The sequence below is a fragment of the Penicillium malachiteum genome, assembly GCF_028827825.1.
Source record: "Penicillium malachiteum strain IBT 17515 chromosome Unknown utg000002l:1.0-8849297.0:1.0-8852440.0, whole genome shotgun sequence".
Classification (NCBI taxonomy): Eukaryota; Fungi; Ascomycota; class Eurotiomycetes; order Eurotiales; family Aspergillaceae; genus Penicillium; species Penicillium malachiteum.
The window spans coordinates 1209578-1227313 of NW_026643095.1; the positions used below are offsets into that span (position 1 = coordinate 1209578).

The window sequence follows — 17736 nt, forward strand, 5'->3', positions numbered from 1 at the left end:
GGGCCAATTTGAAAATTTAAAAGTTAGTATACATACCGCATATTTTATGATATGTGTGTTATAACTTATAAATAGTTCAAATGGAGCAAAGAAAACCTATAAACATCATCATGGAGCTCTATCTCAGAATCAAGTCACTGTTATCAAAACATTTGGGAATCTCTTCTAACTCTATAGCCAATATGCCTCATATTCCCAGCGGACGAGAGCTTGAGCCAATGCTTGTCCTGGCCAACAATATTAGAGATAACGTCTTGGTCTTGAATGCCTTCATTTCTTCTAACTGCCATCCTAGTCCTACCTTCTCTGCTGATTCAGTGCCCAACAAAACCATTATTCCACCCACCAGCCCTGAAGAGATCCAGGATGCACGAGCTGCCCTCATAAGTTCCGCAAGAACTTTGCTTGACCTTATCTTGGGCCCAGTTGGAATCCTGGAAGACATTAATGTGAGCATTTATTTTTCATAGCTTGATCATATCTGCTGCATTCCAAAGTCCTGTATGCTAACATCAAACAACATTCAATCAGGCAAATGAAACGTTCTACGTACAGGTGATTCATCGGTACCGCATTGCCCAGTGTTTCCCTCCCAGTGCAGATAATCTCATTTGAGGAGCTTTCTTCTCGATGCGGTCTTAACATTATCGATTTGAAGCGAGTGCTTCGACTTGTCATGACCAGGCATGTTTTTGCAGAGCCGAAGTCTGGCTTCGTGGCACATACTGCGACTACGAGATTGTTGCATGAAGACGATAGAATCCGTGCATTTTCGGGTATCATAGCTGACGAACTATTTCCAGCATCTTCAAAGGTCAGCACCCTTTCCCAATGTTATATAAGTCAACTTGAGATAAACTCCAGTTGATTGTCTGATTCAGTTTGGCTGATCTCAAAGACTATTGGATCAGGCCATCGATGCGCTAGTCAAATATGGTCAATCACAATCGCCGAATCAATCAGTATGTATCCATCTAACGTACTCTCCTATGCGTGAAATCTGGATAGGTATAATACTGACTTGATTCAGGGGTTCTCTCTCGCAAACAATACAGAACTAGGTCTCTATGAAGAGCTTCAAGCCCATCCTGCTCGCGAAAAACGCTGGAATCTGGCCATGAGCGCGATGGCCGCCAGAATCGATTTTGACTTTATTCTAAACAATTCTCACCTATCATCGTTGGCTCCCGGATCATTATTCGTCGACTTCGGCGGTGGTAATGGCACAATCAGTATCGGCCTCGCCAAACGCCTTCCTCATCTCCGCTTCTTGGTGCAAGATGCCGCGCCCCATGCCCATGCTCAATCATACACGGCAAATGGAATTCCAGTAAAATCAACGGGAGATAATCAACAGGTGATGTGGCAGACATACGACTTCTTCACCTCGCAGAAAGTCATCGGTGACGTTTACTATTTCCGAAACATCTTCCACAACTGGTCTGACTCCCAGTGTGTTCACATTTTACGACAGCATGTTCCTATTCTTCGCCCAAAGACTAAGCTCATAATTGATGATTTTGCATTGCATGAGCCATTGACCGTTTCCCAATTTGAGGAGCGAAAGGCAAGGTATGGTCCCAAATATAGTCTCATCTATTACATGTATTCCACTGACCCCAGGGTTTCAGATCTATGGATATCACGATGCTTGCTTACTTTGGTTCTCATAAGCGTACTATTGAGCAGTGGTGGTCTATCCTTGTCGAGGCTGACCCGCTATTTACATTGGAGAAGGTCACTCAGGACCCAAAACAGCCCAACACCATTCTGCAAGTGATGTTTGGATAACAGACAAGTCCAGAATATCTTAAGCCCTGTGATCTCAACGCCTGTACTTGAGAAGCACACATTAAATTTGAAATCTTATACAATCAAGGCCAAACTTGAGCTTATGGCTATCTCTGTTAAGCCATTCATATATACTGTCTTCAGGCTTGGCTGTCGACGCTAAGATACACTCCGTGGTTGGAAATTTAATCGCATAGTATAGCGTCTTCAAGTTTATAACGGTGGAGCAGGTGCACCTAAGGACATTCTACAACCTTAATATGGTCACTGTCACCGTGACGGTGCAGGTAATTATGTCGACTGGTGGTTAAACTCATTGATTGCAATTTCATGGGACATACTAGAGGTACTAGTATACATATATACTCCGTAGTATGCGGATGCCACTGGTACTAGCTCTAGACATCTGGAGTGCTTTTGTTGAACTTCATGTTTCAAGTTTCTTCCCAACTAGCAATTCTCACCTCATAAAGGGGCCAAATAATTTAGAAAGCAAATAACTATATCAATTCCCATTCATATGAATCATATCAATCAAACAATCAAGAACATTTTCTGCCATCACTTGGTGACGCATATCAGCGGGGCGGTAAGGATATCGGCGCTGCGGTCCGTTGATTTGAATCTTCCGATGTTACTTTCCCGTTCCCCCCGGATTTATCACGCGTGAACATCTTTCATTTAATTGATACGCATGATGAACGGAAATATGCGTCGCTCAGCATTGCGGGCCATGGAGGCCGCAAAGCCCATAGCGCGAGTCCCTCACTCTAAGTCCAGAACCTTTGCTACTCTGAATGACACTGCCAAGGTACTTTACCATGATCCATCAGGTAATTTGTCACCATCACTAACCATTGACTTTTGCGTTCTCTCTACTAGGACCCTGCGGAGCTCGATCAAATCACAACCCTGCCCAACGGCGTCCGTGTCGCCACAGAGTCATTACCAGGCCCATTCGCGGGTGTCGGAGTCTTCGTCGATGCCGGATCTCGTTACGAAGATGCGAGCTTGCGCGGAGTCAGTCATTTGATGGACCGATTGGCCTACAAATCAACCAAGTCACGATCTGCGGATGAGATGCTCGAGGTTATGGAGGCGCTGGGCGGTAGTATCCAATGTGCGTCATCGAGAGAGTCTTTGATGTACCAGTCCGCCAGCTTCAACGATGCTGTTCCTACTACACTCGGCATCTTGGCGGAAACCATTCGGGATCCCTTGATCACTGAGGAGGAGGTTCTTGATCAGCTTGCTACAGCCGAATACGAGATTGGTGAGATTTGGGCTAAGCCGGAGCTTATCCTGCCAGAGCTTGTCCACATGACAGCATACAGGGACAACACTCTCGGAAACCCTCTACTGTGCCCTGCTGAGAGGCTAGGCGAAATCAATAAGGCTGTTGTGGAGCGCTATCGTGAGATCTTCTTTAACCCGGATCGCATGGTTGTTGCATTTGCTGGTGTGCCTCACGCCGAGGCCGTTAAGCTCACAGAGCAATACTTCGGAGATATGAAGAGCCGCGACGTTGCCCACAGCAAGGGACCGGTTCTGTCAGGCTCAGGAATTGATACTACTCTGTCAGACTCCCACGCTGCTGCTAAGGAGGGCCAAATCCCAACCGTTCCCCAGTTCACAGCGTCTTCGACTGTCAGCAGCTCAGCTGCTTCGCAAAGCACTCACTCCTCGCTCTTGTCGAAGCTTCCTTTCCTTAAGAAACTTTCCACTACATCAAAAAACCACGCCTCCGTCGAACCTCTCCACCCCTCCCTGGTCGAAGCCTCCACCTTGGATCTCCGACGCCCTGCTTACTACACCGGTGGCTTTACTGCCCTTCCTCCCATTCCGCCTCCCGCGAATCCAATGCTGCCCCGACTGAGTCACATCCACCTTGCTTTCGAGGCACTTCCCATCTCATCTCCTGATATCTATGCCCTTGCTACTCTGCAGACCCTCCTGGGTGGTGGTGGATCTTTCTCGGCCGGTGGCCCGGGTAAGGGCATGTACTCCCGACTCTACACAAACGTCTTGAACCAGCACGGATGGGTTGAGAGCTGTATTGCCTTCAACCACAGCTACACCGACAGTGGTGTCTTTGGTATCCAGGCCTCCTGCAGCCCAACCCGCACAACAGAGATGCTGGAGGTCATGTGCCGCGAGCTGCAGTCTCTGACCCTTGATACTGGTTACACTGCTTTACAAACACAGGAGGTCAACCGAGCCAAGAACCAGCTTCGCTCGTCACTTCTCATGAACCTGGAGTCTCGCATGGTCGAGCTCGAGGATTTGGGTCGTCAGGTCCAGGTACACGGTCGCAAGGTTAGCGTGACGGAGATGTGCAAGCAGATTGAGGATTTGACTGTTGAGGATCTCCGTCGTGTTGCTCGCCAAGTTTTTGGTGGCCAGGTCCAGAACAAGGGCAATGGCACCGGCCAGCCTACTGTTGTGTTGCAGGAGGGTGAGCTTGAGGGCTACAAGCTCCGCTCTTTCCCCTGGGAAGAGATTCAGGAGCGGATTTCCCGATGGAAGTTGGGTCGTCGATGAACATAGATCATTTAGAACGGCCTATTTACATGTTTACTGTGTTTGATGAGTACCAATATGCCAGCGTACCATGAGTGCCGCAGCATGAGTACTTGCATCCCATTAACATGGATAAAGAAGCTGAAGGTGTACCATCTGAAGGAAATGGAGATGTATTCTTAAGACCAAACACAACTCTGTAAAATATTTATCAATAATTTTCTCCTCATCTAGTTGCCAGTTGTTCCCATTGTCGTCATATACAAGTGTTGTTAGCCGGGCGGGTCCTAGCTCGCTCGCCGCTTTTGCCCGGCAAAAAAGTCGGAGCGACCGAACTCGCGCTTCCTCCATCATCCATCTCCTGTACATTCATTTAAACCATCAACATCAAAAACCTCCAACACCGCGAAAATGGTCAAGCTTACCGAGGTCGAGGACGAGCACTTCGTCGAGAAGCCCATGGGCACCAAGAACGATGCTCTGCTGCTCTCCGATGACGAGGATGATTACACCGACACTGGTAAGTACTTGACGACACTTTCCTTGATCCCGGTCACGCGAGTCGCATCGTGCTGCTATAGCACGTCTTGAAATGGGATTGAATCAATCTTCAATCCCATATTATCCACCATCTATATCCCCGATTCAATCCCTATTATGCCATCGTGACTTTCCGGCGCGGACTCAACATCGAAATCATCCCGAAATCAAGACATCAACCACATTTCATCAATCAATTGGCATTTCTTATCTAACATCAATTCTTCATCTCCATAGACTCCGAGATCTCTGATGCCTCAGACGATGAGCTCGAGGAGGAGACCATCTACGACCGTATCTCTGCCTTGAAGGACATGGTTCCCCCCTCCGCCCGCCACACTGTCACCAGCACCGTCGACACTATCACATCTTTCGGCAAGGCTAGTCTGTCATTTAGCGGAAAGGCTCTCTGGATCATCAGCACCAGCGCTTTCCTCATCGGTGTCCCTTGGGCTCTTGCCTACGCTGAGGAGGAGCAGTACATCCAGATGGAGCGTGAGCAGGGTATGATCAAGGGTGCCAACGAGGTATGATATCTTCCAATCGATTATTCTCTACTTCATGCCAATCGCGGATGGGTTGAGAGATGATATCACGGATGCATGATTTGATCTCTTGTCTCTAGCTGGTTTCACACCGGGAGAGCTGGGGATTTCTCAGGAGCATACCGTGGCAATATCTGATCTCTATATCATCTCTGCATTCCCTTTATCTCCATCTATGAACCTATTACTGACTTTCCTCCCGATAGATGCTCACCCCTGGCTCCGAACCCGAGAAGAATGATGCTGCTCAACAAATTCTGTAAATTAATAACACTTCGGAATCCAGCGGACGTTAGCACCAAAGCTGGGCGAGTCGGCCGTCAATAGCTTAATCCGAGAACGTCTCGACATGAGCGACTCGACGGCAAAGACATGACATCCATGGCCCTGGGGTTCTTCTAACGGTCAACCCCAGTATAGGGTCTCGGCCATCTACATTGGAAGTTGTCCCCACATCACCACTCGATTCGCTCAGCTTGGGCAGCCAGCTGGTTTTTCTCCTTTTTTCGATTCCTTGATGTCTTCTTCCAGAATCCTGGCTCCGGCAGCTCATGCATGCATGTATTTGTACAACAATCATCATTTTTCTCCTTTCCTCTCCATGTCCTTATATACTCATTTGTTTTTGTTTATCTACTATTATCTTGCTCTGATTTTTTCGGTGATGAAAAATGAAGATTGAAATTAAGCATGCCATGTTGTCAACAGTAACGTCATCTTCTACTACAGTTTTATAATCACAAGTCCATATCTAAGTTCAAGTTGGTAAAACTTGGCTGTCTACTCGGGGTTTGAACCCATATAGGAAAGGCAACCAGCACTGTCTACTAGTAATGTGATATGACATCGTCAAATGTTTTCCTTCAAGCTATTATACAAGGTGACCCGTCAAATGGTCTCGTCCAACCTATCGTACAAAGCGACCCATCACCTTTTTTGAAACAGAACACAAGCATAACGGAAAAATAACCGAGAGACAGCAGGGGTATCAAAGCGCAGAATAAAAGTACATATCAAAAAAAAAAGGTTCCGCCAGGAACCAACAAACGGAGAGGACTTAGCTACAGAAGCTAAGCATGCTGGCTATCATATCCATTAACGGTCATGACGGTCATGATAGCTTGGCTAGGAGATAATTGTTAGATGCAAATTCCAGATAAAAATCCCAGACTTATGAACGTACCTTTTCTCCTCGAGCAGTCTTCAAATTTGTATGAAAGTCTCGGTAGAGCTTTTCAACCTCACCAGCTTCAATCATACCATCAAGGACCTTGAGCGCATTTCGAGTCTTCCGCTTCTGACTCAAATTATTGCGACGCAAGACTTCTTCATCCTTCATGTGACCCATTCGCTCAAGATGATCAACAACCCATTCATTCAGATGGAATCGCCAGTGAGTCAGTGTGTGTGCTATCTGAGCTTTATGGCTGCAGTTTCTGTGTATGTGAATTAGTTGCGCATTCAATAAGATATGATATCAAGGCTGGTATTGAAACTTACCGGCCTAGGAGGAAGCGTTGATTCTCATCTGGGAGTCTATGTCCATCCCGATCATAATCACACTCAGTCTCAGTTTCATTGCTTCCATTGGAGTCTAAATCGCTACTTAGACGGGATTGATCCTCTTCGCTATCGTTAAGCGGCTCAAGGGTTTCTAGTGAGTATGGCTTGCCATACAACTTCATGTCGGATGAGGCAGGGTGACCCGATCGATTACAAGCATCGCATGAATGATCCTCATCAGTCGAGTAGGCTGTGATCTCAATTTGAGGTCGAGCAAGGAGTGCAAAGCGGAAGCCAGGGTTCCAGACCGATGAACTGAATTGAGAGCCTACGCGGGCCTTCACTTCATCTTCCAATTTCATGAATGCCATTTCATACATGTCGTCCGAGCGTGGGAATGCGGGATCAAGGCGATTGTGGACCATCCAGGCGACTACGTCTTGGAAGTAGTCTTTGGGTTTCTTGTATGCGTGTCGGGTGAATTTGAGGGGGATATCGGCAGGAACTCCCAATGGCGTGTCGTCGTCATCAGAAATAAAGTCATCTTCGTAGCGGTCCAGATCCTCATCACGGGGGATGGATTGGTCCTCTTCCTCCTCATCATCCTCATCATCCTCGTCATCCTCGTCTTCTTCTTCATCGTCTCTGTTACGACCATGCTTAGTCGGGCTTCCTTCCTCATCTTCATCAGAACCATTTTCATCGTCTTCGCTCTTTACTTTCTTTCCGGCGCGCTTGCGGCGAATAGCCTCCAATGTCTTGAGCTTTTTGTCTCGTGCAGATTCGGCAAGGCGGCCTCGAGTTCTTGTTGTCTTGATAACTGTGGAAGATTTGTTAGTCATACATCGTACATTTGTACTTGGATGCACGGAGTAATATGTACCTGAGTCCTGAAGATCTCTAACATCCTCCTCGATGTCCAATTCATCTTGTTCAGCGCTGACACGAGGCTTCTTAGGTGAGTCCGCATGCTCTATTTTTCTGCGTCGTTTAATAGGCGACGACAGCACAGGCTCATCGTCCGAATCAATCGGAAGGACTGGGGAACTCTCTGACTTGCGCTTCAATTTGCGACGGGGTCGAGGGTTCTCTTCGGTCTCTTCATCTGGGATATCAGGTGATTGCACGCGAGCTCGTTTCTTCTGGGCACTGGGCACAACTATTTCATCTTCGGGGGAGGGTTCAGAGACCGAGATGGGTGAGGAGAGGTCAGAGGTGTCGGAGACGTCGAATGTGCCGTCGAGAGTTTGAAATGAGAGTTGTGTTGATTTCTGGTTGCCCTTTTTCGGTCTGATTGGTAACTTCACTTGTGGAGAATTTTCCTTTGAAGTCTTGCCGTTGCGCGGACTTCGTGCGCGTACGGTGGCCAAACTGGGGTGTTGGTAAGAGAGGGTTCTGTAGCGATCGCCATCGTTCCCGCTGCCATCCAACGCCGGTATGGCGGGAGCAAAAGCAAGCCGCGCTTGCTTTTTGGTGCTCGGTGCTTTCCGACGCATTTTGGCCGGGGAACGAAAATCGGGACGGGGACGTGGGAACCAGCTCAAGATAAGGGGGGGGGGGAACGACGCCGAGAGTCAAACGAAGTAACAAAGGCTGTCACGAAAACAAAAGACGGGGAACCTTTTTTTGTCGCGTGGGACCGCGTTAAGTGGGGCACGTGCGCACGTGATTTTAGCGGTCTATAGATCGCCTTTTCTTTTAGTTACTTTTCACTTAATTCAAATATTAAATATAAAGTAATTTGTTAAATTAATTAAAGACCTTATCTCTATGAGTTAATTCTCATAAAGGACAGGTTTAAACCAAAAATACATAAGTTATGGCATAGTGTTGAGAATTGTCTCGTATTGAACACTATACATCAGCTGGGCACCTACATTCGTGGTTCCCCACCTTCTCTTCTCTTTCTTTCTCTCCAACACCTAGGCCATATCACAACTTCACCCTTTTTTTGTATTCCAAATATCTTTGACTTTATATATATTGCGCCTACATTTCTATTTTCCATTGAAGAGTCGGGATATGAGCAAAGACGACTTGGAGATCCGGAAACCATCCAATGGGCCGTACCAAGGCTATCTCGACATACGCGGACTATATCGAAGCCAAGTTTTCTGACAAATATGATCGATATGTGTGGCTGAAGGACTTTCTTCAGAACACTGGCAGTCCTTCCATATTCCCATCGATCAACTTGCCATTGCCTGTTGAAATTTCCATCATAGACAGCGAAAAGGAAAACATACAGGGCAGACGATTTAGGGTCAGCAGGAATAAACCAATAGACCATAATCTGGTTGAGGCTCTGAAAGAAGAGCCAGAAGAGCTTTGATTTGAAACTTGTCGGACTTGATTAATATTTCTTCAATATCGAAGCTTTGAGAGTATCAATCCAGCTTATATCGATTTGATTGGTCTTCATTATGACCTTCATCCGGATTTTTTCTCTGTTCACTTTGAGTGTGATCTTGACCAAACTGGTCAAGTTACTACTCATCTTCCTTCTCATTCTCTCCCTCCAAACGGCGCTTTTTACAGATAAGAACAGATTAATGGACCTCCATGACTACAACATGGAAGATATGTGGAAATAGACGCAGATGTGAGATACATTCAGTCTTCATATTTCCCATAGCAATCTCTCACAGGTTGATTACTGACTCTAAATATAGTTATTGTTCTTGCGCTAGATCATTACCTTAGTTCGGGAGACCAACTGTTTCTTCTATATGATCAGCTTGTCAATCATACGCCACCAACTGAGATTTTACGATTGAACCAGAATCCAGCGGACTATCTTTTCCCATATGTCAGAGAATCTGCACGGTATGGGGCTTCTATCTGCGCTCAGCTAGCACCATTTCGGGGGAGTCACAAGATTAGCCAAGATTTTAATCTAGACACTAAATGGGAGATAAACCAACGAAACCGCCGTGCTATGATGTCCTCTCTGACTAGCCTGTCAAGGTTTCTTGCCGATTCCGAAGTCAACCCTCAACCTTCGTCGTTGAAACTTTATGGTATTCTATCAGATTATCGAGAGCTGATTACGGAAAGCGAGATGATCGCAGCAGATCTCCAAGTACTTCTTCAGCAGCAAGCGAACTTGGCAAACATTCAAGAAGCAAGGAGAGGTGTTAACCAGGCAGATTCAGTACGGAGGTAAGTGAAAAGACTACTGAACCAGCTACTGGTAAATTCTTTTTGTATTGACAATGACTTTAGGCTTACTATAGTGGCTTTTCTTTTCATTCCATTGAGCTTCACCTGCTCTTTCTTTGCAATGAACATCTGAGAGCTTGGCACTGGATCTTTATCAATTGGATATTTCTTCCTTCTTGCTATTCTCTCGGCTGCTTTGTGCATTATTGTTGGAGTCTTTCTCATGTCTATAGAAAGGCATCTCAAGCTCGCCAGAAGATGGTTTATTCGAAAATGGATTAGATGGAAAGATCAATCAAAAACTCGGGATTGAGATGGGATCCTCTGTGTACTCCACTGTCATTTGCGACCATTGTGACCGATTACCTTCGAGTTGTCAAGTTTACATGTGCGACAAGTACATAGAGGGTGAGATGGAAGTAATCCTGTCAGCATAGAGAGATTCTGACAGTTGCCTCTCATGCTCACTAGCATGTCTTGAATGGGGGCGATAATTTTTGAGAGAACCAAGTACCCTCCCTATAGATAAAGGAAACGAAATTTAATTTAATCAATTTATCATTCTAAAAATTGATAGACAAAATAAGTAGAAAAACATTAAAATATTAGTAGCACATGGATGCACATGGCTCTTCAACAAAGGGATAGGATCTGCCATGTGATACCCCAGATCCAACCTTAACTTCTAACATCCTCGCTTCCATTTACCCAGATTTCACTCTGACCCTCGTATAATTGAAAAACAATTTTGATTAATTCCCCAGATTTCTTACGATTGGTGGAGTCAACTTTCTCCCATCCTTCAACCACGCGGGATCTGATTCGTGGAAATACAAACTATGGTGTGCCGCGGGACAAAATATCCTCGAACCCCAGACCTCCATTACCCCAGGTCTGTCCCCATACTATTCAAAGATATCGAGACCAATGAGCGGTCACCAGGGCGCACAAGCTCTCGAGCCATGTGTGGTTGATTTCGAAAACCCCACCACTCAGCGACCCCGGTCTTACAGGGCAATTGCTATCACAAATGCAAGTCCTTCTTAGCGTGACCCGGAGGCGTCGTCCTAAAGGATGGTCTGATTGGAGCCGTGACGGTTTCTGCTTAGGGTGCCGAGAAAGCTCACGTCTCCCCCAGACAAGTCGAGGAACATTTATATCTGGGGTACTCCGCACCCTTTCTCTTCTTCGAAGTTGTGTGCTGTTCTCCTGATATCCCTTGACAGGACTACGAGCTTGGTATTGGACTATCAAGCTTTCTCTTGTCCAAGCTTAAAGGCTGCATAGGCAGGACTTGGCAGTCACTCGCATAACTCTTAATCTTATTCAACCAATTTATCTACCCCAACGCCAAGATGGGTTTCCAAAAGATGAGCTCCAAGCGAGCTTACAACTGGTATGCTGTCCTTCCATCCCATGAGAGAATGTCCCTATAGAAATTCTAACTTAGTATTCAGGTTTGTCTCCCTTGTTGCAGCATCTTGCATGGTCTTGTACGGTTATGATGCATCCGTTTTCAACTCCGTCCAAGGATCCGCCAACTGGGTCGACTGGTTCGACAACCCTAGTGAGAGCTTGCTTGGTGGAATCAACACAGCATACACAGTTGGCGCCATCTTTGGTGGATTTTTCCTTGGTGGACCATCATCCGATTTCCTTGGTCGCAAGATGTCGATGGGTATTGGTTGTGCTTTTGTCATCGTCGCTACATTTATGCAGACATTTGCTCCACGCGGTAACATTGCTTGTTTCATCGGTGGACGTGTTCTGATCGGTATCGGTCAGGGTATTGCCTTGAGTAAGTTGGGAGCATTCGACCCCTTTTGTCTTTTGAATTAAGACTGACTTGGCACGACTATAGCTGCTGGCCCGATTTACATCGGTGAACTGGCTCCCTCAGAGATTCGAGGAAAGATCATGACCTTCTGGCAGATGTTCTACTCCGTTGGATCTTTTATCTGCTTCTGGATTGATTATGCTACTACCAGAGCCCCTCAGCTTGGAGAGTGGGACTGGAAGCTGGTTATCATTTTCCAACTTTTGTTCCCCATCTTGATCATTGCCCTTCTTCCCACTATTCCTGGAAGTCCTCGTTGGTAAGTTCTATATGAACCCTCGGTTTAAGTGACTACTAACACAGTTGTTCCTAGGTACATCCAACGAAACGGCGATGTCGAGAAGGCTCGTGACGCCCTCCGTCGAGTACGAGATACAGAAGAGGAGGTCGAGCATGAGATCTTGACGATTCGTGAAGCTCTCGAATATGAGAAGGAAGCAATTTCCAGCGGCTACAGTGCTCTCTGGAAAGACAAGTCTCTCCGAAAGCGTTTGCTTCTTGCTTTGGTTGTAAACGCCGGTCAGCAACTCACTGGTCAGGGATCCCTCAACACATACTCTACCAAGATCTACGAGAAGGTTTTCACCCGGGAGAGCCAGATCTCTCTTATCAACGCTCTCAACGCCACCTTTGGTATTCTCTTCACTCTCAACGCCATCTGGTTCATTGATAGATTTGGCCGAAAGGCTCTTCTAATTGGTGGTTCCATTGGTATGGGTCTTTGCATGATCATTGTGTCCGCTGTCGAGACAGAGACCGCCAATACAGCAGATGGTGGCAAATCCGAACCTGTTGGAATCTCGATTGTCTTCCTATTCTTCCTCTTTATCCTGTTCTGTAAGTTTCAGACCCCCAACCCCCCATTCAGTCCTCACGTTACTAATATATTATAGATAAACCATCATGGGGTGCAACCGTGTGGATTTGGACAGCAGAGATCTTCTCCATGAACGTCCGCGCCCAGGCTGTGGGTATGGCATCGCAAACACAAAATGTTGCCAACACTATCTTCCAGCAGTTCTTCCCTACATTCCTTAACAACGATGGATTCTACGCATTTTACCTATTTGCCGGAATCAACTTCTTGTTGGGTCTGTTCGTTTGGTTCTTCATTCCAGAGACCAAGCAGGTTCCTCTCGAGGAGATCGATGCTTTGTTTGGTGGTGCTAACCACGTCACTCAGGGTGAGGAGGTTTTTGCAAGCAGGAAGCTTGATACCCGTGGTCGTGACATTGTGGACAAGCCTGCGACTGTGAACGTTGAGAATGTCGAGACCAATTAATGATTGTTGCTGTCAATGTTAGCGCGGTGACTTGCCTTATCTTTGTGGATGAAAATTGTCACGTCAATTAATTATAGTACATACTATTACCTATTCAACTTTCTATTAGTATTCAATTCAACTGTTGAAATTGGATACAGCCCTTGAGACTTGTTTTATTCACTATAACTTAAATGAGGCTCCATAGCCAGTTGCATGTGTAGGGCGTATTTACATCATGAGCAATAAATTGCCAGCACTTGAGCGTTCAAGTCTTTTAGTACGGACTATTGTTCCGACTGGCTCCAGGATTTATGTTCAGAATTTCATGTGCAAATCAATTCTTAGGCTTTCACTGCCAGTGTTTGTGTTTTTGTCAAAGCTCAAGATGGAGTTGACATCTGGAAGATCCACATCTATGTACAAGGATAACTTGTCTATTCCAATTTTCTCATTTTATACCTCGAGACCTGCGATCCATCACTGAGCCCGACTGTCACAAGTTCGAGTCTGTAGCGGAAGATACGCGGTAAGATCACCCATCGACCATAGTAGTAGATAACACCCAGCGCTAGAATAGCCAGTGCCACAACGGGTGAAAGATAGTATGGTAGGCTACTATCACTGCCACCTGTGGGTGGTACCAGGGGCATAACAAGCAAGAACTGGTAAAGTCAGTAAATCGGATCATAGAATCACCATGGGAAGACATACAATGTTTGCAGCGAGATAGAAGACGAGAGCGGCCCATGGTACTTTGAATGAGGAGTAGAAATCTTCCGTCTTTGACAAGCGCAGCTTAATCAAACCAACTGTTATAACGGATAAGAGGAATACAGTTGGATATGTGCCAAGGTCGACGACAAAATTGAACGCATCGCCGGCAGGCGGAGCGCAGATGAAGATAATTGTGACACTGAGGTGAACAGCAAGAGCGAGAATAGGGGTCTTGAATGGTCTGTTTTGCATGAGGAGATTTGGGAATGGAGTTGTTCCATCCTTAGCCAATTCTTGAATCAAGCGTGCTACCAATGTTGTTAGCCAAAAATTCGAATTTGTTAGATAGACTGGAATTGTGAGCCCATTGATACTTACAGACTGCGAATGCCACACTAAGAAGGTGACCAATAGCTGAAAGTGCCACTAGTACTGGAAGAGCCTTTACTGCTGCAGACTCGCCATAGACATTTCGGAATAGAGTGGCCGCAATCGTGATATTTGAGCCCAAGAAATCCTCTCGAGATACACCGGCGAACTATAAAAATGTCAGCTTAAGCTTGGATTCACTGGAATACCTAGCCATTATGAACCAGGATCACTCACGTAAGCTATGTTTGCCAGAATGTATAACACAGTCACCAAGCCCATGGCAGATGGCAACGCAATTCGAAGTGTTCTTTCAGGATTTTTGACTTCAGAAAGTACCTTGATGATTGTTAGCGAAGCTCTAGTCTCAGATAGTAGCGTTTGACGACATACCGCATTCAGGTTATCATAACCCTGGTAAGAAAAGATGCAATCCAATAGCGCTGTACCGATATTGTAGCCGCTACTAGATGTACCCTTGAAAGATGAAGAAGCAGAAAGATTATCTGGCTTGGGAACACGAAGATGTCCTCCAAGCGCTGCAAACCCAGTGCAAACGATGAAAAACAAGATGAATAGTTTCACTGCGCTCAAGATATCCTGTAGCGCTCTTCCAACACGGGGTGCAACAGCATGAGTGATAACGGCGAACGAGACTGCAGAAATCGCCAGGCCTCGTTCTTTCCATGTTGTTGAGTCAACTCCAGCAGCATCGAGCAGGTATTCCGAAGCCGTGATTGCGTTACTTGCCGAATTTTCTATAGGGCAACGGAATGTTGTTAGTCGAGACAGCACAGGAAACATCAACAGAGAGCTCTTGAAATAAAGACTCACGTAGGAAAACACAGTAAAATAGATATATGCAAGTCATCAATAACTTAGGTGAGAATGATCGTTCCATATAGACCTTCATACCACCTGAGATCGGCATGCTGGTACCAAACTCTAACATCACCAGAGCTCCGCAGTATGATATGACACCAGCAATACTCCATAAGACAAGACATAGTCCAGGACTGCCAGCCAGTTCAAAGATCGTTGTAGGGGTAGAAAAAATTCTGTTTGTATTAGGACCAATTCAAGATTCGAAGTTATGGAGAGAGTCAAACACACCCAGATCCGATGATTTTATTCACAATAAGTGATATAGAACCCCAAACTCCAATTCTGCGTTCTTGCAAGATATTTGTCTCCTTGATATCACCAACGGAGCTACCAACATCTTCAGAGCTCGATCCATTATATCCGCCTGAAACCTCTTGTAATGAGGGTTCTAACTGGTCAGTACGAGTATTCTGGAGCTTGAAAAGCAGCAAGATATCTTACTAAAATTAATATCCTGTGCTTCCGTCATTTTGAGGAATGTCTGATCGTTTTTACCTTGATAGTAGCTCTCACTTATATAGGGAAATTTGGTGCAGCGCGTGGTGGAGGTTCCGGCGATGGCAACTATGTAGCATGGATGTCGTGATCGCTGGCTACTCTGGAATGTCTGTACAACAGCTTTTCAGTGGGGATCAAAACACGATATGACCCCACTTCGTTACATGTCGTCTCACTAACTGGATCTTTTTGTAAATTTGTCATTTCTCAAAGGTAATAGATGTGATCTGGGCGTGGTGAACGTGGTGTTGATTTTTGCCCCTTATTGGAGTGCTTGGCGAGTTGCCGAGAGATCGAGGTACTTTTGATGATATTCCGATGAAACGAGTCATGGCATGACTGGAAAATGTCATGTTTCTCGCTACTATTACATGCCGCAATGGTAGAAAGTAAAAAGGGTTGCTACCAGACAGAAGTATTATGGTTGATGGTCTGAACATCAGCCCTATGGTAACAATGCCCTATTCCAACTGGATAATCCAGCCTCACTTTGAGGATACCGTCCTAACTTTTTACTCACTGGAACATTTTAAGTGAAGGAAGCGATGCTATTTAAATATAGAAACGACTGTTGCAGTATTACGATTTAGATCTACGATAACTTGGATGTCCTAGTATTTGTATGAATATTCATGTTCAATATTATTACATTTTATCCAATATTTTCCCACTCATCTGAAGATCACATTAGAATCGGGATATTGCATCGTTGCTGAACAGACAAAGATGCTTCAAGTGTTATACAGAAAACTCGTCATCCGTACTAGTAGACTACGGTTATCGGTCATCCTGATAAACTTGGAAACCCCGCACTCACTGAAAAAGGAGTCATCATGAGCGACATTTATCTTCCTCCGTCCCTTACGATTGATTTGATATCAGAACTCATCGTCTCTCTGGATCTCCCTCAGCCGACATCCATCGAGCCTTTGAAGGTCTCCGCAGCTTTCCATTCAATCTACTTGATTCACTTCTCTGCCACAGCCGAACCCAATATTTCTGCTCGCTCCAACCCCGATGGCACAATAACTCTGATACTTCGCGTCTCTGGTAATCAGTTACCAGGTATAAAAACTCGCAATGAAGTTGGCGTGATGAACTGGGTGCGCCAGAATACCCACATCCCCGTCCCAGCGATCATTCGCTATGATTCCACTGGAGACAACGTCATCAAACACGAGTTCACTCTCCTTGAGAAGGCTTCTGGTGTGAGTGTTGATCATGTTTATCACACACTCTCTGAAGAAACTCGGACCAAGATGGTTCATCAGCTTGTCGACTATCTCATCGAGTTACATGACCACCCCTGGAAAGATGGGTATGTAGGTGGTCTGACTCTCGACAATGGTGAGATAGCAAGAGGGCCTCCGATGGAAGAAAACTTCTGGCAAACTCCTGATCTAGAGAATTATTGGTCCGAGTCTACAGAGACGTTGGAGTCGCTTAACCCACTTGCCCCTGATGGATATGTCAATTACGTGTCATTCATGGTTGATAGTATGAGGTGCTACATCCATGCGATACAGAATCATCCCTCACTCGAGTCATATCGTGATATAATCCCTCGATTATGCAAATTTGCGACTATCATTCAGGAGCCACAGACTGCCAAAGAGCTGAACCAAGTCACTTATATTCTGGCTCACAAGGATATGCACTTCGCCAACATTATGTGCGATCCTGACCACCCAGACTGTCCCATAACAGCCATCTTGGACTGGGAATTTAGTGGTATTGTGGCTGCATCGCGGTGGAATCCACGACGTGCATTCCTCTGGAATTATAAAACAACACCGGAGGATAAAGCGGAGCAAACTCGCATGGAAAACATTTTCGAGAGAGTTTGTCAAGAGAAAGGGGCCGAAAGAATCCTCGAAGAGGCTAAGCTGAGTCCACTACAAGAATCAATGCAAATTGTCGTGAATCATATTCGTGCAGTTGTTGAGGTGTGTCCAAGGGGACAGGCAAAGGATCGTGTGGCCTCTTGGAGAACAACAGCAGAGGAAGCAATGAAGAAATTTGGTGCTTGATTTACAGGACTTGAGGATTCATTGGATTTCAGCCCCAAATTCAAGATTCAGATGTTGGTGTTTCCGCGATGGCGTCAA

The 17736-nt window shown here is 45.8% G+C and overlaps 8 protein-coding genes across 8 annotated transcripts; 6 read left to right on the forward strand and 2 right to left on the reverse strand.

Annotated features, from left to right (window-relative positions):
* Positions 1-182: 182 nt before the first annotated feature.
* Positions 183-1791, forward strand: N7483_003500 (S-adenosyl-L-methionine-dependent methyltransferase; the record flags this gene model as incomplete). The annotated part of the gene is made up of 4 exons (XM_057086937.1): positions 183-449; positions 602-814; positions 1031-1572; positions 1632-1791. 4 exons carry the CDS (start codon positions 183-185, stop codon positions 1789-1791), a joined length of 1182 nt encoding a protein of 393 aa, XP_056946766.1.
* Positions 1792-2488: 697 nt separating this feature from the next.
* On the forward strand, positions 2489-4332 carry N7483_003501 (mitochondrial-processing protease subunit alpha; the record flags this gene model as incomplete). Its single annotated transcript, XM_057086938.1, has 2 exons — positions 2489-2602; positions 2674-4332. 2 exons carry the CDS (start codon positions 2489-2491, stop codon positions 4330-4332), a joined length of 1773 nt encoding a protein of 590 aa, XP_056946767.1.
* Positions 4333-4722: 390 nt separating this feature from the next.
* On the forward strand, positions 4723-5659 carry N7483_003502 (mitochondrial import receptor subunit TOM22; the record flags this gene model as incomplete). The annotated part of the gene is made up of 3 exons (XM_057086939.1): positions 4723-4831; positions 5089-5378; positions 5603-5659. 3 exons carry the CDS (start codon positions 4723-4725, stop codon positions 5657-5659), a joined length of 456 nt encoding a protein of 151 aa, XP_056946768.1.
* An 832-nt stretch (positions 5660-6491) lies between these two features.
* Positions 6492-8395, reverse strand: N7483_003503 (uncharacterized protein; the record flags this gene model as incomplete). The annotated part of the gene is made up of 4 exons (XM_057086940.1): positions 6492-6521; positions 6580-6832; positions 6897-7719; positions 7783-8395. 4 exons carry the CDS (start codon positions 8393-8395, stop codon positions 6492-6494), a joined length of 1719 nt encoding a protein of 572 aa, XP_056946769.1.
* A 1311-nt stretch (positions 8396-9706) lies between these two features.
* On the forward strand, positions 9707-10343 carry N7483_003504 (uncharacterized protein; the record flags this gene model as incomplete). Its single annotated transcript, XM_057086941.1, has 3 exons — positions 9707-9725; positions 9800-10061; positions 10295-10343. 3 exons carry the CDS (start codon positions 9707-9709, stop codon positions 10341-10343), a joined length of 330 nt encoding a protein of 109 aa, XP_056946770.1.
* Positions 10344-11416: 1073 nt separating this feature from the next.
* Positions 11417-13180, forward strand: N7483_003505 (putative MFS sugar transporter; the record flags this gene model as incomplete). The annotated part of the gene is made up of 5 exons (XM_057086942.1): positions 11417-11457; positions 11519-11859; positions 11923-12157; positions 12212-12735; positions 12792-13180. The coding sequence occupies 5 exons, from the start codon at positions 11417-11419 to the stop codon at positions 13178-13180; spliced, it is 1530 nt and encodes a 509-aa protein (XP_056946771.1).
* Positions 13181-13596: 416 nt separating this feature from the next.
* On the reverse strand, positions 13597-15599 carry N7483_003506 (uncharacterized protein; the record flags this gene model as incomplete). The annotated part of the gene is made up of 7 exons (XM_057086943.1): positions 13597-13824; positions 13874-14158; positions 14259-14414; positions 14483-15003; positions 15080-15303; positions 15359-15494; positions 15572-15599. The coding sequence occupies 7 exons, from the start codon at positions 15597-15599 to the stop codon at positions 13597-13599; spliced, it is 1578 nt and encodes a 525-aa protein (XP_056946772.1).
* An 862-nt stretch (positions 15600-16461) lies between these two features.
* On the forward strand, positions 16462-17658 carry N7483_003507 (phosphotransferase family protein; the record flags this gene model as incomplete). Its single annotated transcript, XM_057086944.1, has 1 exon — positions 16462-17658. The coding sequence occupies one exon, from the start codon at positions 16462-16464 to the stop codon at positions 17656-17658; it is 1197 nt and encodes a 398-aa protein (XP_056946773.1).
* Positions 17659-17736: the final 78 nt, after the last annotated feature.